Source organism: Xyrauchen texanus, chromosome 31 (assembly GCF_025860055.1).
Source record: "Xyrauchen texanus isolate HMW12.3.18 chromosome 31, RBS_HiC_50CHRs, whole genome shotgun sequence".
In the NCBI taxonomy this organism is placed as follows: Eukaryota; Metazoa; Chordata; class Actinopteri; order Cypriniformes; family Catostomidae; genus Xyrauchen; species Xyrauchen texanus.
In genome coordinates this window covers 6,949,681-6,976,934 of record NC_068306.1, presented here as the reverse complement: position 1 = coordinate 6,976,934, position 27,254 = coordinate 6,949,681, and the positions used below count along the sequence as shown (strand labels likewise).

General features: G+C 39.1%; 2 protein-coding genes across 2 annotated transcripts in view; one reads left to right on the top strand and one right to left on the bottom strand.

The window, feature by feature from the left end:
- Positions 1-5,270: 5,270 nt before the first annotated feature.
- LOC127625420 (uncharacterized) lies at positions 5,271-14,204 on the bottom strand. The gene is made up of 5 exons (XM_052100713.1): positions 14,065-14,204; positions 9,482-9,796; positions 9,291-9,350; positions 8,181-8,254; positions 5,271-7,477 (listed from the first exon to the last, which is right to left on the bottom strand). The coding sequence occupies exons 1-5, from the start codon at positions 14,102-14,104 to the stop codon at positions 7,322-7,324; spliced, it is 645 nt and encodes a 214-aa protein (XP_051956673.1). The 5' UTR covers positions 14,105-14,204; the 3' UTR covers positions 5,271-7,321.
- A 9,339-nt stretch (positions 14,205-23,543) lies between these two features.
- The window catches only part of LOC127625413 (uncharacterized), a 54,062-nt gene continuing 50,351 nt past the window's right edge, over positions 23,544-27,254 (top strand). The window contains exons 1-3 of the mRNA XM_052100698.1: positions 23,544-23,651; positions 24,881-25,207; positions 25,576-25,635. Coding sequence (XP_051956658.1) covers positions 23,603-23,651; positions 24,881-25,207; positions 25,576-25,635 — 436 coding nt within the window. The 5' untranslated portion in view covers positions 23,544-23,602. The remainder of the gene's footprint in view (positions 23,652-24,880; positions 25,208-25,575; positions 25,636-27,254) is intronic.

Genomic DNA, 27,254 nt, shown 5'->3' with positions numbered 1-27,254 from the left:
CGTTCCCCCCTGCTCTAATGGACACATTTGGGGATAGCAGGCTAAAAATCACAAGACTTATCTGTTTTGGGGTAACAAGACAGCAGTTTGGCTCCGGGATGAAAGCATAATATCATAGAATTCATGATTTTATGCTTTATTGGCACTGGGATCAAATATAGCAGTTTTAATGGGTTTCAATGGGGACATTTTTGTCCTGTGACTATTTTGTATACACAGTGTGTTATAGGAACTGAATATCAAAATTCCCCCCAAAATACACACCTTTGGTAAAAGTTATGCCTTTTCTCATTAACACAACCAAAATGATTAAAAATCTGAAAAATGGCAAATCTGAAGGTAATAAATGAATAGGACTAGAATAACCAATAACAAACAATTTTGTCATAATTGTCTATATATAATGGGGGTGGTTGGGTGGAACCCAAATACCACTGATTTTGGAAACGCAGGCAACATTACAATTGATATTTTAAAAACTCAGGTATTTCCCACTAGGCACAATATGTGAATGAGGGAAAAATAATGCCAGGAGAAATAAAAAACAATTGTGCAGAATAACATTTTATGCCATTTTGGTCCAAAACAAATCAAAATAATAGTTGAGATATTTCCGGAAAAAAGCCTCCGGATTGAACTATAAGATGAATGATCAAGTGTCTATTAAGTCCGTCCTGAATTGACCGCCGAAGTGCACGAAGATGCTGCATCCTTTGCTAAAGCCAAAACTAGAAGCAGCACACAACGTGACCGTCTGAGAATAATAAGTCACTTTGACCTCTGGTTGTTTTTACTCTTCATCTTCAGCAGCATCAACACTTTTAGTGACCTCACATGTTCTCTCCTGGGTCACACAAAGGCCAGGAAACTCATAGAAGTACTTTAATATAAAAACATACTATACTATTGAAAAATATACTATACGAGTATGCCTGCAACTGTTAAGTAGCTGAATTAAAAACCCTAAAACATGACAGGAAGTGCAAATGAGGAGGTGATACAGATTTAAAACAAACTTTATGATGATGTCACAATTGAAGCTACAGGTGCATCATCGAGTGAAGCTCTCTCAAACTCTGTCTGACGGTTGTTGGAAATGTTCATCTACACACGGGTGTTTCTTGTGTTTGTCATCGCTGTGGGGGGTAAGGTGCTCTTACAGCTAATGCAGTTACTTTGTGTTATAGAAGACAATCATGCACACTTTGTTGTTGTGATCTCTGGTTGAGACGCACATTCAACAGTTGCTACTGATAGTCAGTGGATTTTATATGAACCGCATTGTGCACATTTGATTTTTTTCATTCTTTTCATTTTAACATTAAATTTGTATGCAAAACTAAGTTTATGCAGTTCCACGGCAATATGAGCAATAACAGCGTGCAAACATCCTGCTTGACTTACTGAACCTTGAGCTTTTGTGTGTAAAGGCGGATAAACCTGCATGTGATTGTTCAACACACAGCATTAATTACGGCTTTATTTTGGTAATAACACTTACTGTACGGTTTTTCTTAAACGTAAGCATTTTTACATTTCAGAAAGCTTTATCTTTGTCTTTGAGGTATGAAACATATAATGTGACCACAATGAGCCGTGCAAAACTTCCAAGAAACTATATGTAACCTGTAAAAGCAGCTGAGAAGTTGGACTGGTAATCAACAGCACGAACACACTCATCTGATTAATACATACTTGAAATATTCTCTAAACCATTTTAGTAGTTTTACTGTCAGATTTAGTTCTTAAAGACTCACATCATCTTAAAATACAATGCACAGGTTTTCTATGTGGAACATTTGATAACTTCCTGCTTCACTATTGGATATTTCCTTTGTGGTTGCTGTATAACCACTGCTAAATATGAAGAGACAGATGTTTTCATCTTCCACCGATAACAGTATATACTGCATCATATACTGAATATACACTCACCTAAAGGATTATTAGGAACACCATACTAATACTATGTTTGACCCTCTTTCGCCTTCAGAACTGCCTTAATTATACGTGGCATTGATTCAACAAGGTGCTGAAAGCATTCTTTAGAAATGTTGGCCCATATTGATAGGATAGCATCTTGCAGTTGATGGAGATTTGTGGGATGCACATCCAGGGCACGAAGCTCCAGTTCCACCACATCCCAAAGATGCTCTATTGGGTTGAGATCTGGTGACTGTGGGGGCCATTTTAGTACAGTGAACTCATTGTCATGTTCAAGAAACCAATTTGAAATGATTCGAGCTTTGTGACATGGTGCATTATCCTGCTGGAAGTAGCCATCAGAGGATGGGTACATGGTGGCCATAAAGGGATGGACATGGTCAGAAACAATGCTCAGGTAGGCCGTGGCATTTAAACGATGCCCAATTGGCACTAAGGGGCCTAAAGTGTGCCAAGAAAACATCTCCCACACCATTACACCACCACCACCAGCCTGCACAGTGGTAACAAGGCATGATGGATCCATGTTCTCATTCTGTTTATGCCAAATTCTGACTCTACCATCTGAATGTCTCAACAGAAATCGAGACTCATCAGACCAGGCAACATTTTTCCAGTCTTCAACTGTCCAATTTTGGTGAGCTCTTGCAAATTGTAGCCTCTTTTTCCTATTTGTAGTGGAGATGAGTGGTACCCGGTGGGGTCTTCTGCTGTTGTAGCCCATCCGCCTCAAGGTTGTGCGTGTTGTGGCTTCACAAATGCTTTGCTGCATACCTCGGTTGTAACGAGTGGTTATTTCAGGCAAAGTTGCTCTTCTATCAGCTTGAATCAGTCGGCCCATTCTCCTCTGACCTCTAGCATCAACAAGGCATTTTCAGCCCACAGGACTGCCGCATACTGGATGTTTTTCCTTTTCACACCATTCTTTGTAAACCCTAGAAATGGTTGTGCGTGAAAATCCCAGTAACTGAGCAGATTGTGAAATACTCAGACCGGCCCGTCTGGCACCAACAACCATGCCACGCTCAAAATTGCTTAAATCACCTTTCTTTCCCATTCTGACATTCAGTTTGGAGTTCAGGAGATTTTCTTGACCAGGACCACACCCCTAAATGCATTGAAGCAACTGCCATGTGATTGGTTGATTAGATAATTGCATTAATGAGAAATTGAACAGGTGTTCCTAATAATCCTTTAGGTGAGTGTATTTATATATGTGTGTTTTCATATTGTTCCAGTGGCGGGAGAGTTTGATCATGTTGGAACCGTTACAGTGATGGAGGGCGACGTCCTTAATCTACATCCAAGAGTTGATGTACAAAGAGACGACCAGATATTGTGGATGTTTGAAAGCGGTAATCAAACTGGACGTGTTGCACAGATGTATCATGGGAATATTTACACCCACTATGATGAGAGATTCACTGGCAGAGTTCAGCTGGAACAACAGACTGGATCTCTGAGCATCTCAAACATCAGAACCAATGAATCTGGAATTTATAAAGCATTAATTGTTGATAATAGACAGATTGCAACAAGGGAGTACAAAGTGAATGTATATGGTAAGTCATATATACCAACATATATATATATATATATATATATATATATATTTAAAAACAACAACTAGGCAGGGACGGATTATGACTTGCAATGGCACCAGGGCCAATTATCTCCAAGGTCCCCCCTCCAAAAGTTGTTCATCGCCAAACTAGATCGTGCAACCTTAAAACCCAGGGGCCCCCCCGGGCAGTCAAGGGCCCCTGGGCACTGACCCCATTGGCCCGGTCATTAATCCATCCCTGTAACTAGCCAAAAGTGTCAGATAATAACTATCAAATTTACAGGGTTTCTGAAACTGTTGTTACACAACTGCAATAATGTGCATGTTTGCTCTTGTCCGAAAGCATCCGTGACTGTACCTGCTATCAAGAGCGGCTCATTCGTAAGTGTGTACCAAACTCCAGGTGAGAATACTCTGAAAACATGCAAGACATGTAGTTGAAATGATTTAGGATTGTGTCTACCTTCATTTCTTTGCTTCTTTCCCGTTCCACAGTCTTCACGTCTCTCTGCCTGCAGCTGCTACTGTATTGGAGAAACTTCACATTTTAATGGTGAAAGAATCTAAAAATGCTGCAGGAGAAATCTGCTTGGTTACATTACACATTTTTTGTATAGAGTAGAAATCTGTATTATATTTAAAAAAACAGTACAAGTACTTTTACTGTCAAAATGTGTAACGATGTTGCTAAAAGTCTCTGCAGTGTAAGAATTTCACTTTCACTCAAAATAAATAAATTCAAATTTAATTGTGTACTTTTTTAACAAGGAAACCGATGGAGTGTGTACTCCGGGTGGGGAAGGAGGTATTGCCCCAAGTGAAGGAGTTCAAGTACCTCAGGGTCTTGATCACGAGTGAGGGGACAATGGAGCGGGAGGTTGGCCGGAGAATTGGGGCAGAGGGGGCGGTATTGCACTCGCTCTATCGCACCATTGTCATGAAAAGAGAGCTGAGCCGGAAGGCAACGCTCTCGATCTACCGGTCAATTTTTGTTCCTACCCTCACCTATGGTCATGAAGGCTGGGTCATGACCGAAAGAACTAGGTCACGAGTACAAGCGGCCGAAATGGGCTTCCTCAGAAGGGTGGCGGGCTTCTCCCTTAGAGATAGGGTGAGGAGCTCAGTCATCCGTGAGGAGCTCGGAGTAGAGCCGCTGCTCCTTTGCGTCAAAAGGAGTCAGTTGAGGTGGTTTGGGCATCTGGTAAGGATGCCCCCTGGCCGCCTCCCTAGGGAGGTGTTTCAGGCATGTCCAGCTGGGAGGAGGCCTCGGGGAAGACCCAGGATTAGGTGGAGAGATTACATCACCACACTGGCCTGGGAACGCCTCAGGGTCCCCCAGTCAGAGCTGGTTAATGTGGCTCGGGATAGGGAAGTTTGGGTCCCCCTGCAGGAGCTGCCCCCGTGACCCGACTTCGGATAAGCAGTTGAAGATGGATGGATGGACTTTAACAAGATTGAATTAATAAAACTTAAAATATTAAGGTTTATTTTCATTTGATTAAAAATGACTAATTTCAATTTCATAACAAAATTCTATTAAACTGAATTCAGTAAATCTTAAAATTATTTTTGTGTGTGTGCTATTGAATGAAGCTTTAACACGCATCACATTAAATAATATTCTTAGTCGGATAATAGTTTATAGCATTTCCCATTAATTCTCTATTTGCAGGTATTTAATTTCAGCTTTACCTAATTTCTGGAACTTTCCTTTATCGCAGGATTTCTCTCCACTAGATGAAGACGACCAGTCCATTCATTGCAAAGTGTTTATTTCACATTAAAAAAGACATAAATACAGACAATTGCACCAGTGAGTCACAAATTATTGTTCACAAGTTGATTCACATTTGATTCTTTCAGAAATTAATTGTATGAAAAGATTATTTGGTCACATTTGGCCCAAAATGCCATTTCTTCTAAAAATAAATAAATAAAATTAACATTACTTTGGCCTTTTATAAGAGATGACATCACGGTCGGTTTACATGTAACATGTTTTTATAGTGTAAAACTCTGACATCTGGTTTATAAATAACTCCTACATGTGCATATTCCTTTCTCAGTTAATACTTCACAATTTGAGCTTAATATTGTGATGGAGTATAAAAGTATCAAGAATTATAAAGCAGAGACAAATAATAGTAAACAAACAGTATGAATAAATAATCAATAAATAAATGCAGCTGTTTCATTAATGTTAGTGCAGAGTTAGGATTAAGAAATACATTAAGGCACAAAGTAGCATATTTCAAAAGAGCACTTATGTCAGCTAATGAAAATAATACCCAAAAATTAAAATGACTACTACAAACTGAAAATACTTAATGACAATGGTAAATGGTCTGCACTTATACATTAGGAGGTTACCAAAGTGCTTTACAACGTGACTCATTCACCCATTCACACACCAATAATGGCAGAGCTGCCATTGGGAGCAACTTGGGGTTCAGTGTCTTGCCCAAGGACACTTTGGCATGTGGAGTCATGTGGGCCGGGAATCGAACCACCAACCCTGCGATTGGCAGCTGACCCGCTCTACCAACTGAGCCTGCATAACCAGACTCCAACAAAAAACTAAAATAAATCAAGCAAGCAAAAATAAAAGCAGCCGTTTCATTAAAGTAATGTTAGTGCAGAGTTAGGATTAGGAAATACATTAAGGCACAAATTAGCATCATGCAAAAAAACACGTCAGCTAGCGATCAACACAATGAATACATATAAACATAAATACACTAAAATAAATGATCACGCCAACTTTGAGGTAACCAGAGGGTTAAAGCTTCAAGATATTTTCAAACTTGCATCATAAAAGGGGAATCTGGAAAACCATATTAAAATAAATAAAACACTGAAGTCAGTCTCAACAGAACATGCTGGTGAAGTGTTGCGTCTGCGATTGCTTTCAATAAACTGAGCATACATTCGTGTGGAAAATGTGTTCAGTGCAATTACTCCAGTTTATCAGATTTAGTGGAAATCTACAACTCTAGAAGGGGCTACTGAACTTCCTAGCAGTAAAAATAAAACGTTAAAATAGCAGCGATCCATAAAATACATTAAAGTGCTGATCATATGTAAAAGTATAGGCCTAGATGTGCAAAAAGAAAGATAGAAATATAGTTGAAGAACTTATTTTTTGTGCAAAATAATAAAAGGTGGTTCCTAACACGTACTGTGGCAGTTCCAAGTGTAGGGCTGGGTATTGAGTTCGATTTATTTTAGGCACCGACTGAATGGCTTCTAAACAATCGAGTATCGAAAAATGTCTTGTTTGGTACCATATTTTGATACCTAAGTGGTTAATCTCGTCAACGTCAGTGATCAGTGATGAGCATGTAGCATGCTAGATGTGCCCAATCTAAAAGTGCCAAGATCAGTGGAAGTAACAGATCAAGTTTAACTCACAATAATGAACTTATCTTGTTAAACCGTACTTATCATTAGTGTTGGCTGAATTAACAGTTTAGCTTTTGTGTTTTTTCCCTCTTCACATTAATGTTATAGCCTCTGCCGGCCCTGGCATGAGGAGACCAGAAGGCTCAGGAGACGAGTCTTTGGGTCTGTAAACAAAGTCAACAAACTGAAAAAAATAAAACCAAAGTTTTTTTGAGATAATGTTTGTAATCTTGTTAAAATGGATTTCATAAAATTGGTATAAAAAAAAAAAGTATAGTTTAGGAACCGGTGATACTTTTAAGGTTAATGTTCTATCGAGTTAAATAATCAAAACCTACTTCGCTACCCTAAACCTTAAAGCAAAACGTAACCAATAGTGAGATAAAATGAGTGTGAGATGGGAAACAACCGCTACAGCAAGAAGGTCACATTTTGGTGATTGTAAGACACTTCTGGCTCATGTGTCGACTCAGGACTCGTACTCCGCAGCAGGCCGTTCTGTTCTGTATCTGAATCTTCCCGACATTCCCCTTGTCCAGAAGGCCGTTCTGTTCGGGATCTGAATTTCTGCAAATCAAAGCAGAAATTAAAGGGCATCCTTTAAACATAGTACAATAAAAATATATGAACGATTTCAGGGTTATTGTATTATTCTTTTTAACCCATCTTAAGAAACAAGACATTGTTGATGAATGAACTGAATGCATTGGTACAGTCATTCACACAAACTTGACCACACATTGTGTGGATGTTATTAAAACTCTTAATGATATATTGTTGCCTATTTTACACAAAGTGATCAAAACTGTGATGCTTTTCCACAGGAGGATCACAGACGGCCTCACGGTCGGTATAGTTTACATTAACTGCATTAATATTCAGAGTTATTAAAATGAAACCGTTATAAAAGACGCTCGTAGCTTTGCAATGATGTAAACTCCTGGTGAATTTTCCCATGCAGGCTTTGGTGAACAATGACGAATAGAACATTTAGTCCAAAAGTTTACATGTCAACCAAAATACTGACGGATTCACATACGTTTACTTCATTAAAAGCAGTCACAACATGCATTTTCTGTAATTGCGATTAGTTTGATTAATTGTGCAGCCCTAGTGTGCTTTAAAACTTTTAAAATAGGTCCCTCCTTCAATGTAACTTTATGGGATTTTTTTTCACCAGTTTTATTATCCGACAAGTGAAAAAATTAATACAATTCTTAATGCAAAATCAAAGTGTAGCTTGCTGCATTATTCCAGTTATAATACTTGCCTTCCAGCAGATGAAACCAATGACGATGACCACCAGCACCACGGTTGGGACCGCAACTGCAGTGTATCTCCATGCTGTAGGGGAAAGAACAACAGATGATTTCAAACTGTATATTAGCTTACACTTCAGATGCACCTCAGCTGGCTGTCTCAGGGTTTTTGATGAGGTAAAAGATGTAGTGGCTGCTGAAGCAATTAGAATAATAGCTGAAGAACGTTTGACCCTGAGATGATTGTGTCATCACAATGACGTGATGCACTGGCCAATAAAAGCTATTCATTAACAGAATGTTCAGGGGCAATTATTTCACGGATTAAGGATTCCAGTTTTAGTTTTTCTAATTTTATTCAGTTTCTCTTATTTCAGTTAACAGTTTTTGTTTTAGCTTTCGTAAATAACAACAATGTATACTACACAAATAAGCGTGTGTTGCCATCTTAAATGAATAATTCCCCCTAAAATGAAAATTCTCTCATCATTACTCACCCTCATGCCATCCCAGATGTGTATGACTTTCTTTCTTCAGCAGAACATAAGTGAAGATTTTTAAGAGAATATTTCAGCTCTGTTGGTCCATATAATGCAAGTAAATGGCTCCAAAATGCACTTAAAGGAAACATAAGAGTAATCCATAAGACTCCAGTGGTTTAATCCATGTCTTCTGAAGCAATATAGTTAGTGTGGGTAAGAAACGGTACAATATTTACGTACTTTTTTATACTAAATCGCTCTCTATTTTCACTTTTACGCTCGTGTTTTGTTTTTGGTGATTCACATTCTTCGTGCATATCGCCACTTACATGGCAGGGAGGAGAACTAACGGTAAAAACTGACTTAAATATTGATCTGTTTCTCATCCACACTTATCATATCCCTTCTGAAGACATGGATTAAACCACTGGAGTCGTGTGGATTACTTTTATCCTTCCTTTAAGTGTATTTTGGAGATTCAAAAGTTTGGCACCCATTCACTTACATTGTAGAGCTTTATGTAATTTTCCCATCAAGCAAATATCAGTTGGTAAATTTCTTCATTATGTGAACAGCAAAATAAAAATGTTACGTTTTCAAGACAATCAAAGTGTGTGTAAATCTGGAATTTAGGCATACTTGAGTTGTTTGGCATCTCTTGCGCTGCATTTGTGGAATCAGGCATTGCAGAAGTCTGGCCTTTATAACAGAACAGCAGGTTAAGAAAAGAGACACAATTAAAGCACATGAATTCTACTTAGTAACAAATGCAGTAATCACTTACATCAGTGGATGTAATCTAATTACAATTATTACTGTTACATACTAACCTTTAACATCAAGAGTGAAGTTCAGGACAGTCTGATATCCATTATGGAAGACACGGTACAGGCCGGAGTCAGTGATGTTGATTTTGGGTATGACCAGCACTAAAGAACCTCCCTGTACTTGGAAATGCCCCTCAGTTGTTGGGTGGTTGACACATGTCCCATCATGACAGAAGTACTGCGCACATAACTCGGACCCAAAATGGACATGGACTTGATCATCCTTTTTCAATTGAGAGGTTTTAATGACAGGTTTGCTAAATGTTGATCCCTCCTCAACAACCTCAGTTCCAGTCAAAGGGAACGTAAAGCAAGTACCTGTGAATAAGAGAGAACAGATGTCAACACTCAAAAGATGCAAACTGGAAAATATGTATGTGGTGTAAATACTACTTATGCAGGAGTAACACAGATACTCCCTAACACACACACATTTTGCATTTAAAATAATAACATTATCTACCTCATGTGATCTTTAAATACTTATATAGTATGTGATATTAAACAAATAAGCAAATGTTGGTTTCAAATAGCTCTCAATTAGCAATTTTGAATGTACTTATGCAGGCAAACGTCACTGGGTTAACTATTAGGATAATGTGAACATTGACTGGTGACTTATATGACTGGAAGAAAGCACATGCTGAAAAGCAGCACTGTTTTTTTGTTTTGTCATGAGCTGGCAACTGAAAAAAGAACATACAAGTAGTGTTGTCAAAAATAACGGTACCCCAGTACTCCAAAAAATAATTATTTACGATACCAGAATTTCTGGAGGTACCGGGGTACCGAGTCTACCCGGTACCCAAGCAGAGGTGGGAACTTTCGAACGCTCACAAAAGATGACGACAAGCAAAGCAGCTGCTGCGGAGTCTCAACCGAATCTTGTCGAAAAGAAAAGTGGAAAAGGCCAGGTTTGGAAATTCATAGGTTAGGGAAACATCATAGATCAGCAAACCCTGTTTGTAAACGCTGCTTTTGCAATTTTCTGACGAAAGGAGGAAACACATCAAACTTAATAAAAGCACCTGAAAGACAGACACTCGGATTTATTCAAGCAACTAAAGCATATTATCATTTGCATTAGGGCTGAAACGTTTAGTCGACATTATCAACATCGTCGAAAATACAAAATTGACGAGAAAAATGTTCGTTGTTGAATAGTCGTTTGATCTCATTTAACGTAACATGAAATCACATTAAACTGTAACGATATCGTGTGAGAGCAGCAGTTCACGCCTGACGGAGGAAGAATTACACAGATCAGTCCAGATGCACTCGAAACTTTCACAGTTTATTTTATGTAGATCTCAAAGTATTCGGGAATTATTAAAGTACATTCAGAAGCATGTACCTCTGTGGAATAAGCGGAGCCGGAGCCCTTTAAAGGAAACATCCCGGCGTAACGTCTTAAATGCAGTAAAATTGTATGCTTTATAGCTTTATTAAAGTTCAAATAATACAGAAGCAGCTCATGTTAATAACTATAAACTCAGAAACTGGCATTTCTCTGTGTGGTCGGGACTCTTCTATGAGTTGCACGAATGTCCCGATCTAAGGGGGAGAGATTGAAACTGCACCGGCTGAGAGAGACTCTGCCTCGGGGACGCTCATCCCTCGAGCGCACACGCTTAATGCAGCTCGATTAGAACTTATTTAATCATAATATCTATATGTCCATATGCATTTCTTATCATGAAGAAAAATGGCAATATGCAGCTTTATTAATAAGAGAGCACTTTGCACATTAGTTTGGAAATTGTTTTTTATTAATTCTATTGTATGCTTGTTTATTTAGGCTTTTTTTAGTACTTGGTAAAAACTTAAATTTAAAGTTGCAAAAGTTGAAGCAAATCTTATATAAGTGTTCAAAAATACTTTAATTACATTGTTCAGTTTTGTTATAATTAAAAAATAATATATTTAAATTAAAGTGTTGCTCAATGGCATATTTCTGTTCTTCGTTCTGCTGCTGATGTTTTGTGGACTTTGTTATTAAAAGAGTGTTGTTTAGTAACCTGTTTTGCTTTGGTACCGAAAATGGTATCGAGTACCGTGAAATTTCACTTGTATTGGTACCGACTACTGAAATGTTGGTACCGTGACAACACTACATACAAGATATACCAATAATTTATACAAAACCATAAAGTTGAAGCCACTAAACATTCAAATATGCTTACTAAACCCAAATAACTACCCTTAAAAGTGAAGTTTTAATGAATCAGTACCAGGGTTGGATTATGGTCTCACATTTTAGGAAAGAATATGAGAAAGCACTATGAAATTATTTAAAAAAATTAAGAAAAGTTACAATTTTCACATAATATACACACTCACCGGCCACTTTATCATCTACTTATTCATGCGATTATCCAATCAGCCAATCGTGTGGCAGCAGTGTAATTTATAAAATCATGCAGATACAGGTCAGGAGCTTCAGTTAATGTTCACATCAACCATCAGAATGGGGAACAATGTGATCTCAGTGATTTTGACCATGGCATGATTGTTGGTGCCAGACGGGCTGGTTTGAGTATTTCTGTAACTGCTGATCTCCTGGGATTTTCACGCACAACAGTCTCTAGTGTGTAAAGAAAATGGCGCCAAAAACAACCATTGAGTGGCAGTTCTGAAAGCGAAAACTGCTTGATGACAGGTCAGAGGAGAAAGTCCAGACTGGTCCAAGCTGACAGTAACCCAAATGATGCCACGTTACAACAGTGCTATACAGAAAAGCATTTGTGAACACACAACAAGTCGAACATTAAGGCGACGGGTACAACTACTTTAAGCATAGAACAGGAAACGGAGGCTGCAGCGGGACCAGGCTCACCAAAACTTGAGAGTAGACGTTGGAAAAACATTGCCTGGTCGAATCTGGATTTCTGCTGAGGTACACAGATGGTAGTCCCACTGCAGCCTCAACTTTCAGTTCTTGGCTGACAGAAGTGGAACCCAACATGGTCGTCTGCTGCTATAACCCATCCGCCTCAAAGTTTAACACGTTCAGAAATGCTTTTCTACGTATAACTGTTGTAACGTGTTTATTTTGGGTAAGGTCACCTTCCTGTCAGCTTGGACCAATCTGGCATTTCTCAGTTGACCTCTCTCATCAACAAGGCATTACAGTCCACAGAACCACCTCTCAATGGATGTTTTTGTTTTTGGCACCATTCTGTGTAAATTCTAGAAGCTGTTGTGCGTGAAAATCCCAGAAATACTCAAACCAGCCCATCTGGCACCAACAATCATACCACTCCAAATCACTGAGATCACATTTCTGCCCATTCTGCTGGTTGATGTGTACATTAACTGAAGCATATTTGGAAAAAAAAATTATATATATATTTTATTGATAGGATTCATTGAACTGAGATTAAACCGGGCTAGTGGAGGGCACTTCCAGCAGAATATATATATATATAAAACATAATTTAATAACCACATGCTTGATCTGAACAAAATGGTGTCAGGTGTCATTTTAAAGCTTAGAATCTGGACTTTACAATGCATATAGCTGATACGAGCAAGTCTTAAATAATGCTGTTTAATTAGCTGACCAATAAGAACCGTTTTTTTCTCATAATTTGCACATTTATCACAAATTTTCATTGGCCACAGTTCTCTGATTGGTGGACTCTTTGCTGCTGGACCATTGGTAAAGTAGTTGTTTTCCATTAATTCTGCTATCACACAATTTTTTTTGTTTTAATGATGTGGATATATTGAAGCAACATCAAGACATCAGCCAGGAAGTTAAAGCTCTGTCGCAAATGGGTCTTCCAAATGGACAATGACCCCAAGCATGCCTCCAAAGTTTTGGAAAAATAGCTTAAGGACAACTAATTCAAGGTATTGGAGCGGCCATCACAAAGCCCTTACCTCAATCTGATGGAAAATGTGTGGGCAGAACTGAAAAAGCGTTTTATTAAATGACCGATTTCCGTTAGGTCCAAGATTCTCCGTGGCTGTTCCGCGAAAAGGCGGCACTGTTGTGCGCATGTGCGCTGACCTGAAACGCCCCGTGTGCGTCACTGTAGTTACTGTACTTCAGTGAATTCCGCACGTAGTCCATGTCTGCCATTCATTTGCTAAATAGTCTCCCCATGGCCCCTTAAGTATAAAACTCAACAAAATATATCAGCATCTCCCTCCATCCTTCTAAATATAACATTCTGTGTTTTATATTGCATATTTTTAAACGCCTCGCGTGATCTACAGAGAATCTCAAATCAATGCCGATCAACTCAAAACTGGTTTGAATCGGTTTGGGAAGATAAACCGACCCAATAGTTGACTAAAGTTGGTATCCAGACCGCGTCCACGCACAACAATTCGTACACCGACTACAATCAACAGGCCGACGTGTGTCGGCTCAGTATTTTAACGCGTCAAAATTTTTGCCCATTGTCGATTTTGCTTTAGATGTAAAGCTCCAATTGTTGACCTGGACATTTATTGAATGGATAAACACTTTTTACCACGCTGCTTCAAATTCGCTCACCGCTTGTGGCACCACGTGGATTTCATCACCGGTTAGCCAAAATACGCAAAGTCGCAATTATATGGCATACAAGTCTTACCTGCTTTCAAGAGTAAGATCAGCAAATGAAATCGCATCATAACAGTGTTTCGTAGCACCGTAGTGTCAACAGCAACTATCTGTACATTCTGAGTGTAGCGCGGCAGTGACTAAGACAAAAAGAGACCCGCGTCTCGCTGCAGCCTGTACCACGATGACGTACTACTACGTCCAATACGTACTGGATGGTGGTGTGTTTTGGCGACGTCATAGACGCATGCGCAGTACCGATCTCTGGGTTATAATGCGCATGCGCTAGTCTTAAGTAACATGTATGCTTAATATTGTATTGAGATAATGTTCTAACCTGTGTAGTAACAGTACTGATAAATAGTAACAAGTAATTATTGATGAATAATTATTTACATAAATATGATCCTAGTTTCTCTCTACATACAAGCAAAATAGTTAATTTTACAACATTTTAAATCACATGATTTTAAACCTAAATTTGATGGATTAATAGCATGTTGTCACCACAAGTATATATTTTATTTTTTATTTCAGTGTCTGCAGGACATGTACGTACATTAAAAAAAACTGATTTTAAGTTTCATATGCAAACTGATTACAGCAACCAGATCAAGCGCTTGTCACTAAAGTGACCATTTATATTTATAAATAGTTGTCCTTTGGGCTATAGTGATTGCCGTCACAGATGAAGCAGTCTGCTGAGCATTAACCTTCAAAGTCTTTGGTCGAGTAAAAGGCACGAAGGATTCCTTTCCTTCCATCTCCATCATAGCCTGGCGGGAAGTCTTTAAATAAGTTCCCACAACAAAGGCAACTGGTCAGCTTATATGGCACTCGATACATCTCTTGTAGTCACTGGAGAATGCACTCCAGTTGACAACACCTATTGTAAGAAAGAGATTTAAAGTAATAAAAAGTTCTGAGCAAAGCTTAAAATGCATTTGCAGTTTAAACTTAATGTGTAGAACTGTCTACTTGTAAAAAAATATAAAAATGAAATAACCTACTGTCAAGCCAGGCAAAATGAGCCTCTTTTCTGAATGATGCCTCACAAACAACATCATGGAAAAGCCAGCACGTCAGAGACAGTCTGAAGCCACATCTCCATCTTCTTTGACCACATTCATGAGGATATGTCTCAGGAGCTCAGCTGGCATCTGCTCAAAAATGTTTTGTTTAAATGTTATTCAATATAAAATACTAGTCAAATAATAGCATACATTTAACATGTTAAAAATAAAAACATTTGGAATAGGGAAAACTCCCACCTTACTTATGTCCACCTCATCTGAAATGGAACTTTAACTAAAATACTTAAACTAGTCTGACAACTGATGATATAATGTTCAAGTTATACCTGTCTTAATTTCTTTGCGCCTTTTTCTGAGTAGCTTTCTTTCAGCATCTGATCTTAAAATATATATAAAAAAACAACAATAACAGAAAGTATTTACTCCACACAGGGGGGAAAATATCACCAAAAAATACCAAATACTGTGCAAATTAAAGCGCACCTATTATGGCATTTAAAATGTTCCTAATATTGTTTTGGGAGTCCCCAACAACAGTTTTACATGCATGCAATGACAAAAAACACTTTTGTTGTCTTATAATATGCATTTATGTTTACCTGATTTGCTCACCGACTCCCAAATAATTCGTTCAACGACTCATTTTTCCAAACCCCTCCTTTGCGTGACGCTAATCTGTGGTGATTGGTCAGATGACCCAGTCAGTTGTGATTGGTATACTCTGTGCAGAGATTGTCGGAAACGGAACGCCCATCACCGCTTTGTAGTAAAAAAATCAAAATCAGAGAAGGAATTGGAGTTTGTGTTAGCGATCATAGCCCAAAGTTCGGTGGTAAACACCCAATCAGTTATATACCTTCCTTCAGTATCAACCGGCTCGCGAATCCACACTTGAAAGCGTTCATGTTCGTAAAGCAATCGTCATTAAAATGAGGCAAACACAGCACAAGGTTCGGGCTATACTTGTGTGGTATAGTTGTAAATATAAACTCTAGCCACTGATTCTTCACATGCTCGTCCCTGGGCAGTGAAAAAAGGTAAGCTTTGATATGCACTTCAGAACACAGCGTCTTGTTGTCGACATGATATTTTCAAGTTTTCCCTGGTGTCTGCGCGCGCAATGAGTGGGCGCGGCCAATTTGATAATTTTTAATCTTGACGTCACAACGAAAAGGAAAATGACTCATTGGAAAAACGATTCATTAAACTGACTCAGAGTCGACTCCTACTTTTGAGAGACAATAACCTTTTTTAATACTTTCATATATAAAACTTTGCAGGATGTTTTTGTTCACTTAAATCTGTTACACACTACATGAAAGGTAATTTTCAAAATTCCATAATAGGTGCCCTTTAACATTATTAAAGGGAGGATAAAAAATGCTACTTCTATTCCTCCTTCACCTACTACTACAAATAAATATGTTTTATTTATTGGAAGTACTTGCAAATAGGCTTACTTCACAGGATAATCTGCTAGCAGGAGCAAGCACCTCCCATTACAACATAGAAGTGCGTACTGTAACATTAATAGTAAGTTACAAAACATACATAAACAATAGTGAACTTTAATGAAATTGTTTTGGGAGAAAAAATAAATTAACAATGACAGACAGCAATCTGACAAAGCTATAAAAAAAAACATTTATTTTTGTTATCAAACAATTCTTCCTACCATCAACACAAACACTCCACAGTTATTTGAACAATTCTGCATTGGAGCCGGTTGAGTTAAATTGAAATAAACATGTTATAATTATTCAAAAACAAACAATGTGGTTGAATATCTAAAATAGAATTTAGTGATGCAACAAGAAACCTGCTTACGTTGAGATCATCACGTCCATACTCTTTCCACGGCCCAGGATGCAGTTGCTGTGCAAGTATTCTGCAAAGCATTTAAACCACAACAACAATTAAAACAAAAATGGACTTAAAATAATAATAAAATGCTAATAAACAAACAAACTGGGGTGGAACAACCCCAATCAAATTTTTGGCTCATTTATCATTGTTTAAAATTTGTATCTATGAACTATAAACTATAATTCCAAGGATTGGGTAGATTTAAATAGTTTAAGCATCAATGAAAAATGAGCCATAAAACAAAAAAGAAAATGCATGCAAAACGATGTATGGCACAAAAACAGAACTACCATAATCCTGAACTAATTTTGAACTCTTAATATTTTTCTGAAGAAACCTGTAGGGACCAATGAAACGACAATCGCTGAAGTCAGTGCCGTACAGTGAATCAAGCAAATACATCTCTCTGCTTTTTGGTTTCATGATCTGTAAAACTGGTTCTATTAAGTGATTCTTAAAGATACAATTGTTAGTTATGTCAAAATATCTCAGTGTTACTTGCATTAAGGAGAACTGATCATTTAAACATAAAAGACTTACACATATCATCCAATGGTTTGTAGCCCAGGAAGGCAGTAAGATGAAGTCACATCTTGCTATATGGTCCTAATACAGACAACAAACATTTTTAAACACCACCTAAAACGACCCTAGTTAACTTCTATTAGAATTTCACAGTCATACTTACAGGTAAGTTAGCTGAAGGGTCTGCACACAATGGTGGCAACCATGTCACGGTCACATATGAGCAAAAACAATGGACCTTTATGTTCAGTTAGATACCATTTAAAATTATCCTTATAAAGGATCACTTATGCACACTTTCTCACTCCAAAAAAAAACAAAAAAAAAGGTTCCACACAGAAGACAGGAAAAATATTACCTTCAAGTCAGCAATATCTCTGACAACTGAAAGGCAGGCATACAAAATCTTTAATAATTTGAGAGAAACCAAATTTAAAATTCGCTCATCACAAAACAAAAGCATGCTTGTGCATGTGATAATACTCACGGTCCCTTCAACATCATTTGGATGGCACAAGGTAATAAAATCTGATCTGTCCAGAATTGTTGCTCCCACTTGAGCCAAAAATTGTTTTTGTGATTCCTTTTCATTTAAAGCATTTTTTATCTAGAAAAACAAAAACAATTGTAAGTATGATTATACACTTTACATAAAAATGCTAAATAATTCAACATACCATCTTCATTTGGTCACTGCTTTGTGGATGCATCCAGCATGCCCTGTTTGGCTGCACATTTTGTAGGGCTGTCAAGTCCACCACTGCACCCCGGCAGGGGTCTGAAAAGAGACAAAATATTATGACCCAACTATACTACGTGAAGTGAGATTTTACAAGTGCAGTGTTTATCATGACATTACTTACAGTGTACTGGGTCTATTTGTGTAATATCACATGAGAGTCTCTCACTATCATTTAGGGACTGTGGAGGCGTACCTTCACATACAGTACAAGAAAAAGTGATTTTACAAAAAATTACTGGTCATTGTAATATATATATATATATAAAAAAAAAATTACCAAGTACTATCTGACCATAACCAATGAAGGTGAACTGATCACTTGGTGATACAACTTTTCTCAGGCTGTCCTCCATGTTCTTATTCTGTGCCGTGTTACATTTACATTTATTAATTTGGCAGATGCTTTTATCCAAAGCGACTTACAAAAGAGGAAGAACATCAGCGAATCATCTTAGGGAGACAGTGGTACAAAAAGTGCCATATTACAAGGTTTCACTATCATCAGAATAGTATACAAAACAGATTTAAGTGCAACAAGAAATGTAAATTATTTTTTTTTAGTGACCGGTTAAGTGCTCTTGGAAAAGATGTGTTTTTAGCCGTTTTTTGAAGATAGAGAGTGAGTTAGCTTCCCGGATTGAGTTGGGAAGGTCATTCCACCACCGTGGTATGATGAAACTGAAAGTCCGGGAAAGTGTTTTGGTGCCTCTTTGTTTTGGTACAACAAGGCGACGTTCCTTAGACGACTGCAGGCTTCTGGCGGGAGTGTAGCTCTGCAGAAATGATTTTAGGTATGCTGGAGCAGACCCAGTGACTGTTCTGTATGCCAGCATCAGAGCCTTGAATTTAATACGTGCATCAACCGGCAGCTAGTGGAGAGAGACAAACAGGGGTGTAACATGCGCTCTCTTAGTGCCGTTACATAGTCAACGCGAGCAACGCGAGCAAGTAACGCGAGTGACGCGAGCGACGCGCTCCCTTTCATAGTCTAAACAGTGGACGCAAGCAGACGCACGCGTCACGGGCGATGCGTGAAATGCAATACACCGCTCCCGCAACAGGGGGTAGTAGAGTCTGGTGATATTAGTAGAGTCGGGTCACGTAATATTCACTTTTTGTGCGCCCTAGTAAACCTGTCACGGGCACTTTTCCAGTACGTTTTCACCTTATCTACGGTCTTTCCCATCGCAGTTGCAACCTTCCTCCAGGCATTTTCCAACGCTATTTTATTGGAGTGTAATTGCGACGAACTGTCATATAAATCGCGGATGTATGCGTATAAGCTCGCATAATTTTTCCTCTTCAGCCGCCATTGTATTCAAATCTTCTGTAAACATAATATACTTGAATTAATTTACAATACTTGCAATGTCGCCTCCACCGACAACGCATAGTATTGCGTGCATCGGTGCGTCGCGTATCAAAAACTAGGACGACACATTTGGCTACGCATCGGCGCATAATGGCGGCCGAAGCGTAGCGACGCGTAGCCTTTCAGACGCGTACGCGTACCGATGCGTTGACTATGTAAGGGCCCTTAGGTTCATTAAAGACCAGACGTGCTGCTGCATTCTGGATCATTTGCAAGGGTCTAATTGCACATGCAGGAAGGCCTGCAATGAGAGCGTTACAGTAGTCCAGTCTAGTTATGACAACGCGACTGAACGAGCAGTTGTGTGGCATGTACAGAGAGGAAGGGTCTTATCTTCCTGATATTGTAGAGTGTAAATCTACATGATCTTGCAGTTTTAGAAATGTGGTCTGTGAAATTTAGCTCATCATCAATGGTTACATCTAGATTTCTGACCGTTTTGGAAGGCGAAACTGTAGTTGGACGCAGCTGCACGGTGATGTTGTGTTCAACAGCAGGGTTGGCTGGAAAGACAAGGAGTTCGGTCTTGGCAGGGTTGAGTTGAAGGTGGTGTTCCTTCATCCAGGCCGAGATGTCTGCCAGACAGGCAGCGATTTGAGCGGTCACTGTGGTGTCGTTGGGCTGGAAAGACAAGTAGAGTTGCATGTCATCAGCGTAGCAGTGGTAAGAGAAACCATGTGACTGGATGATGGGTCCCAGTGATGTTGTGTATATGGAGAAGAGAAGTGGCCCAAGCACTGATCCCTGAGGTACCCCAGTGAGTAACTGGTGTGGCTTGGATACTTCCCCTCTCCATGCTACCTCAAAGGACCTTTCTGAGAGATAAGAGTTGAACCAGTCAAGCACAGTTCCAGTGATACCCAGTTTAGAGAGGGTGGAGAGTAGGATCTGATGGTTGACTGTGTCAAAGGCAGCAGAAAGGTCCAGCAGAATCAGAACGGATGATCTCAATTCAGCTCTCGCCTGTCTCCGCGACTCGATGACAGACAGCAGGGCAGTCTCAGTGGAGTGCCACTTTTGAAGCCCGACTGATTGTCATCAAGCAGCTTATTCTGTGAGAGATAGGCGGAGATCTGATTGAAAACTGCCCGTTCAAGTGTTTTTGCCATGAATGGGATGAGAGAGACTGGTCTGTAGTGTTCTATCTGTGTGGGGTTAAGTGCAGGTTTTTTCAGCAGTGGGGTTACTCGAGCTTGCTTAAATGTAGTGGGAAAAGTGCCTGCAAGAAGGGATGTGTTAATTATGTGTGTAAGTGCCGGTAGGATGGACGGAGAGATGGCCTGGAGAAGGTGTGATGGAATGGGGTCAAGGGAACAGGTTGTGGGGTGGTTGGAGAGGAGGAGTTTAGAGACCTCAGTGTCAGTTAAAGGAGAGAACATAGGGAAAGAAGGGTTGCATACAGGAGCCAGGTGTTTGACAGGGTGTGGTGCTGTGAATGTATTGCTGATGGCTGTAACCTTATCAGTAAAAAATGTGGGGAATATATCTGCTGTCAGTGATGTGTCAGGTGGTGGAGGGGGAGGGGAGAGAAGTGTGTTAAATGTTCTAAACAAGCTACGAGTGTCTGTGGTGCTGTTGATCTTGGTCTGGTAATATGAAGGTTTTGCAGTTTTAACGTTATTTGAAAAAGTTGCAAGCAGAAGTTGATATTTACCTAGATCAGCTGGATCTTTAGATTTCCGCCATCTCCTCTCAGCTGCCCTGAGATCAGTCCGATGTTCACAAAGGACGTCAGACAGCCAGGGGCTGGGTGGTGTAGTCCGTGCTGGTCTACAGGAGAGAGGACAGATGTTGTCTAGACAGGTTGTTAAAGTAGAGCTAAGTGTGTCTGTGGCAGTGTTTACATCTGCTGTGGTGTGTAGTCTTTCCAAGTCAAATGAGGCCAGAAGAGTATTCAGTTCAATGGCCTGGGGTTTGTCTTGGTTTATGTTGAAATCACCAAGAACCACAAGTGGCCTGCCATCCTCTGGCAAGGAGGACAGCAGGACATCCAATTCCTCAAGAAAGCTTGTCAGCTGACCTGGGGGCGATAGATGACAACAACATGTAATTTTGTGGGTTGCATTGTAGTAATGGCATGGAATTCAAAAGATGTATTGTTACATAGTGAAGCCTGTGGTGAAAAAGTCCAGTTATTATGAATGAGCAAACCTGTTATAATGGTGAATGATGTTGCACATCAAAAATGTGTCTCCTGATGGCGTGAGCATGTTCAGGAAATACTTGTTTTTGCGCATTGCAGCAAAGAGTTGCTCTGCGGTTTGAGTATTTACCCATCCACAAAGTTCTGGGACTACTTGGACTCTCCTAAGAGCATCTCTTGGGTCTTTTGTGTTGAATTCATGGAATCTGTCATACAAAGCATAATGCTCTGATGATCCAATCAAAGGATGGCAGTAGGTATCCTCCTTCTTATTTTACAACCATGGTAGATTAACTTTGAGCTTGCCTTCTTTTGCTAGCTGGATATTGGCTGTAGTTGATTCAGCAAGTCTCCATTCATGGGGACTGAAAGGTAAAGAATCTGCTTCATGAAGATTAACGTGTGCTGCAAGTCCTCTAGCAAAGTTGTATATTGCAACATTAGGAAAGTGCTTCCAACTCAGCATCAAGTCTGCAAAGTCTCTGGGAGACTCTGCTCTAATGTTGAATTTGATGGAATAGACTACCCCACATGGACATGTAATGACTGCCCAGCCACCTAAGAGAAAAGTACAAAAGTACAATTTAGAAAATATGAAAAAAATCATTACAATGGTTACTTAAAAAAACAAACAAAAAACTACAAGTAACACTTCAACTATTAACTTAGTTTTTCATAATTTAGTTTAGTTTTTCACTAGGTTTTCATAATTTCTTCATACCATACTCGTACATTTTGTGTCAGTCTACCTACTTTTACCAACAATTTGTCAGTGGGTTGACACAGAGACTAGTTTACTCATTATTAATTAACCCATGGTTAAATTGCTAGTAGGTTCTTATAGCAAATTCAATTTTGCATCTTCCAATGAAAGCCTCATTGCTGAAAATGAAATGTCCATCAACATAAATTTTAAACTCCTGGGACATTATTATTATTTTTAATCAAAGCTACATATTTATGTATTATTAAAATATATTTGTATTATTATTATTATATATATATATATATATATAGATAGATATTTAAGAGATAAGAGTCAGGCAATTTACCAGTAGCACCCCAAATCTGCTGGAAGATTTTGTCGCAAGCTGAGCGGTTTTGCATTTCCGTCCGCAAACGTAACACAAGATCCATCCTTGATCCCTTTGTGTCCAATCCACATTTTTTGCACAGCTTCCTCACAACATAATTAGATGTTGGAGTGATGCTGCTGTCTAGATTTGATCAAAAATGGCGTTTTTCAAATAGTGATAAAGTTTTTTACATCAGTAATGTCCAGACTATACTTATTGTGATCAGCTGAATGCCACTTTGGTGAATTAAAGTAACAATTTCCTTCTGAAACAGCAAAATCTGTACATTATTCCAAACTTTTCCAAATAGCATTCATAGTTGCTATTCTTCTCACCACAATTGTTCAGAGCGGTTATCTGAGTTACCGTAGACTTTTTCCCTTTGAATCAGTCTGGCCATTCTCCGATGACCATCAATAAGGCATCTCTGTCCACTGAACTGCTGCTCACTGGATGTTTTTTGTTTTTGGCACCATTCGGAGTAAATTCTAGAGGCGTGTGAAACTTTCAATTCATCTGTCAGTGGTTTTAATGTTGTGGTTGATTAGTGTACATTGACATTTACTGCATATAAATGATAGAAACAGAAGATCTCTAAATCACTGAACGGCTAGAACAAGAGAAAAGCTGTGATTACTTGTTGAGACTATTTTGGCGCCCTCTGGTGGGATGTACAGTAACTGACGTCATGGTCAGTGTCACTTCCTAATAAAAGAAATGGAAAGACAGAAGATCTTTAGTTCATTTGAGGACTGGCTGCAGGTGAATCACCAAGAGGCCAGCTCAGAATAATATATTAAACCTGTTTCAAATGTTTGCCAGCATGTGGATTTTCATTTTGTTCTTCGTCAATGTGAAGGGTAAGATATGTTGAATCTTTTCTCTCTGGAAACAGACTATTGTTGGTGGTTGTGGTTGCTGGTTGAGTAGCTTGATTGCATCAGTTGGTAGTCAAGGCTGCATGCAGTCATGTAAGTGTGTAAAGTTTAAAAATTACAGGATTTTGCTGTGTTCTGAAAATAGCAAAATTGCTCTTGAAAAACAGGATATTAAAAAAAGGTCTTGACAAAAAAAAAAAGAACACAGTTTTAACTAATTAAATGAAAACTAACAAAAGTTAGAAATGGACCTTGTTAAGCTGACTTGATTGATTTCTGTAAAGTACATTTGAAGCGGTCTAAATGAGGACATGCCATTGAAGCACTAACCCATGTTTCATTCGTTTTGATTGCGGAAGTTTTTCTTCCATTGGGATTTCCAAAAATACTTTATGCAAATAAAACCCTTCAGACAAAGGTAGAAGACTGTGTCTTTAACATCTTCAATGAGGGAATGAACAACAATCCCATGAAGCATTGCGAATGACGCAATCGAATACAAACAATGGAAAAATGTAAAACTATTGATTTTAGATTGATTATAAATATAGAAAGAAAATATATGACAATTCATTACAGAATATTCAGATATATACAAATAATGAGTTTGAAATTGTAGGGAGAGCGTCGTGAGTGTGGGCGGTCACTGCAGAGCTCTTTTGCTGCACTTTGTTGGCTCCGATTCTCTGTTTGGTGGATCTTAAGGATTATGGGTAGTGTAGTTCCTTACCAGGAATTCTGCTATTAAACATTATTTTTAAGTAATGAAGGTTAAATAAGGTGGACTGATGGCTTCAACAGAAGCATATACCATCGATTAACAACCTCACAGCTCACGGTAGGTCCGTCTTTAAAGGTTTAACGTTAGCGTAAAAATGTACCAATTTCCCTACGGAGTAAATGTACATCCTATATTGTCATCACATGTGCAGAACACAACGCAGGTATAAAATAAGCAAGCGAGGAGAGATGTGACCATGTCCTCACTCAGTGTCGGATGTTTCTTTTGTGGTCTCTGCATAACGTAGAGCTAAACATGAAAATGTCAGGCACAGGCACAGTTGTCAGTAATCATCGAAAGGCATGAAAGTCTCTTTTTGTGCATGCATGTGCTCTGAAAGCACTCACAGTAAAGTGGATACATGCAAGAACTTGAAATTGATTCAATTTTATTTAGCTAAAAATATCTAACCATTTTCACATTGTTCTAGTGGGTGGAGAGGCAGGTGATGTTGGAACAGTTACAGTGATGGAGGGTGGTGTCCTGAGCCTACCTTCAGGAGTTACTGATCTAGAGGAACACACTCAAGTACTGTGGTCCTTTAAAAGTGCCAGTCTAAACACTCGTGTTGCCCAGCTGTATCATGGGAACATTTACACCAATTATCATGAGAGATTCAGCGGTAGAGCACAGCTGGACCAACAGACTGGAAGTCTAACCATCTCAGACATCAGGATGGATGAATCTGGAGTTTATGATGTATTCATTATTATGAACAGACACATCTCAGAGAGGAAGTACAAAGTTGATGTATATGGTAAGTATCGATGTCTCTAGCGAATCTGGGATGGGTGTAACTTGAGCCAGAAAGCAAACCGTTTAGTAACACCTTTGGAACCCCCAATAACCACCCTAACATGCTAACATGGCAGTACCACGCTTAAAACCACTCAGAAATGTAGAACTACAAAGCAATGCCCTGGAAATCCCCTGCAGCATCCGAACATCATGGTGTCAAATTTTGCATTGGCAACCATTTAAATGTGAAAATGTAAATATCTAGTAATGATATATTATAAAGTGTCCATTAAGTACTATTAGTAGCACTATTAGTCTTTACAAACAATTAGAAAGTAAAAAATGTAAATATGAAATATGATGTATATGTTTTATCTTGTCCTAAAGCACCCATCATTGTACCTACCCCCAGGAGCAGTTCATTGATTAGTGTGCACCAATTAAAAGGTGAGTCCTGCTCACTTCTAAAACGTCTTCTATGTACAAAGCTTATATATTTAAGATGAACACATGTAAGTGGTACAGTGTGCTGGCAGTGGCGGAGCTAGGGGGTCACCATGTACCCCATTGGCCACCCGCTCGCAGTTGCTGTTTTAGTCATTTTTTTGGCACAATTTCGTTCTGCCTGGCCTGCACCCCTGTGGGCTGGACAATAAAGCATGAAGGGACAGTTCACCCAAAAATGAAAATGTTGTTGTTCCAAACAGGAGATGTTTGGCAGAGAGTTAGTTCAGTCACCATTCACTTTCATTGCATATTTTGCCATACAGTGAAAATGAATGGTGACTGACATTCTGCCTTATGAGATTGAAAGTCGTATTTTGTGTCTCTTGTTTTGTTACCATAAATAATAGAATTTGCATGCAGATCTACCTATGTGTGTGTCTGTCTGTCTGTCTGTCTGTCTGTCTGTCTGTCTGGTATCAAAGTTTATCTTGGCTCAATATTAAAATGACAAATGATGTTCTGAATTTCTCTTATGATCTGGAATGGCAGTGTGCCAGCAGAATGGGCATTATTGTGACCCTTCAGAGCTGCGTTCAATTCACAATGCATGTTAAGCAAACTAAACTCAGGACACCTCCTGAGATGGTCTGAGAACATTCGCAGCATTCTCAGGAACCTCCGAACAGAATCAGATAGGTACATTTCCTGAAGAGTGGTGCTTGCCGTGGCAAAACTCGTCAAATAGAATTTTCTAACTTGTTGCTAAGCACTATAATAATGGTCAAAGAATGTTGCTAGCATGTGTTTTTCATGATGGTAGCATGTAGGTGTTATGTTTGTGTTAGCATGATGCTAGCATGTTTTTAGAATGTTTTAGCACTTTGCTAGGTGATGCTAGCATGTGTTAGGATGATACTAGCACATTTTTAGCATGTTTTAGCACTTGGTTAGGCGATGCTAACATGTGTTAGCATGATGCTAAAACGTTTTTAGCATGATGCTAGCACGTTTTTAGAATGTTTTAGCACTTTGCTAGGTGATGCTAGCATGTGTTAGCATGATACTAGCACATTTTTAGCATGTTTTAGCACTTGGTTAGGCGATGCTAACATGTGTTAGCATGATGCTAGCACATTTTTAGCATGATGCTAGCACGTTTTTAGAATGTTTTAACACTTCGCTAGACAATGCTAGCATGTGTTAGCATGATGCTAACACGTTTTTAGCATGTTGTATCACTTTGCTAGGCGATGCTAGCATGTGTTAGCATGATGCTAACACGTATTTAGCATGTTTTAGCACTTCGCTAGGTGATGCGAATCAGACACGCACATCAACAGCTTTTCTTTTGTCTGTTCTTCAAAATACAAAAGTATTTATTTTCCGTTGCTGAACATGAAATATCCGCATTTGACAGGTTGGCAGGTGTTCATTTCAAACCCTGAATATACACAAAACATAAACAGCCCTGTGTGGAGCGGAGGGGGCCGGGGCTAGAATGTTGCATGCCCGGTCCCCAATTGGCCTGATGGGGCGCGCGAGGGATAAAGGCGACCGGTGACGACGGTTCGAGAGAGAGAGAATTACGGGCATGTCCGTCATGTGTGTTTATGTTGGTG

Bases quoted from the DNA above. Each gene is read 5' to 3' on its own strand.
- LOC127625420 (XM_052100713.1), bottom strand. From the start codon at position 14,104: ATGATGCGATTTCATTTGCTGATCTTACTCTTGAAAGCAG. The intron at 9,797-14,064 runs GTAAGACTTGTA...TCTTATTCACAG, and splicing joins GATCTTACTCTTGAAAGCAG to GTACTTGCTTTACGTTCCCT. The intron at 9,351-9,481 runs GTTAGTATGTAA...TCTGTTATAAAG, and splicing joins CTTCACTCTTGATGTTAAAG to GCCAGACTTCTGCAATGCCT.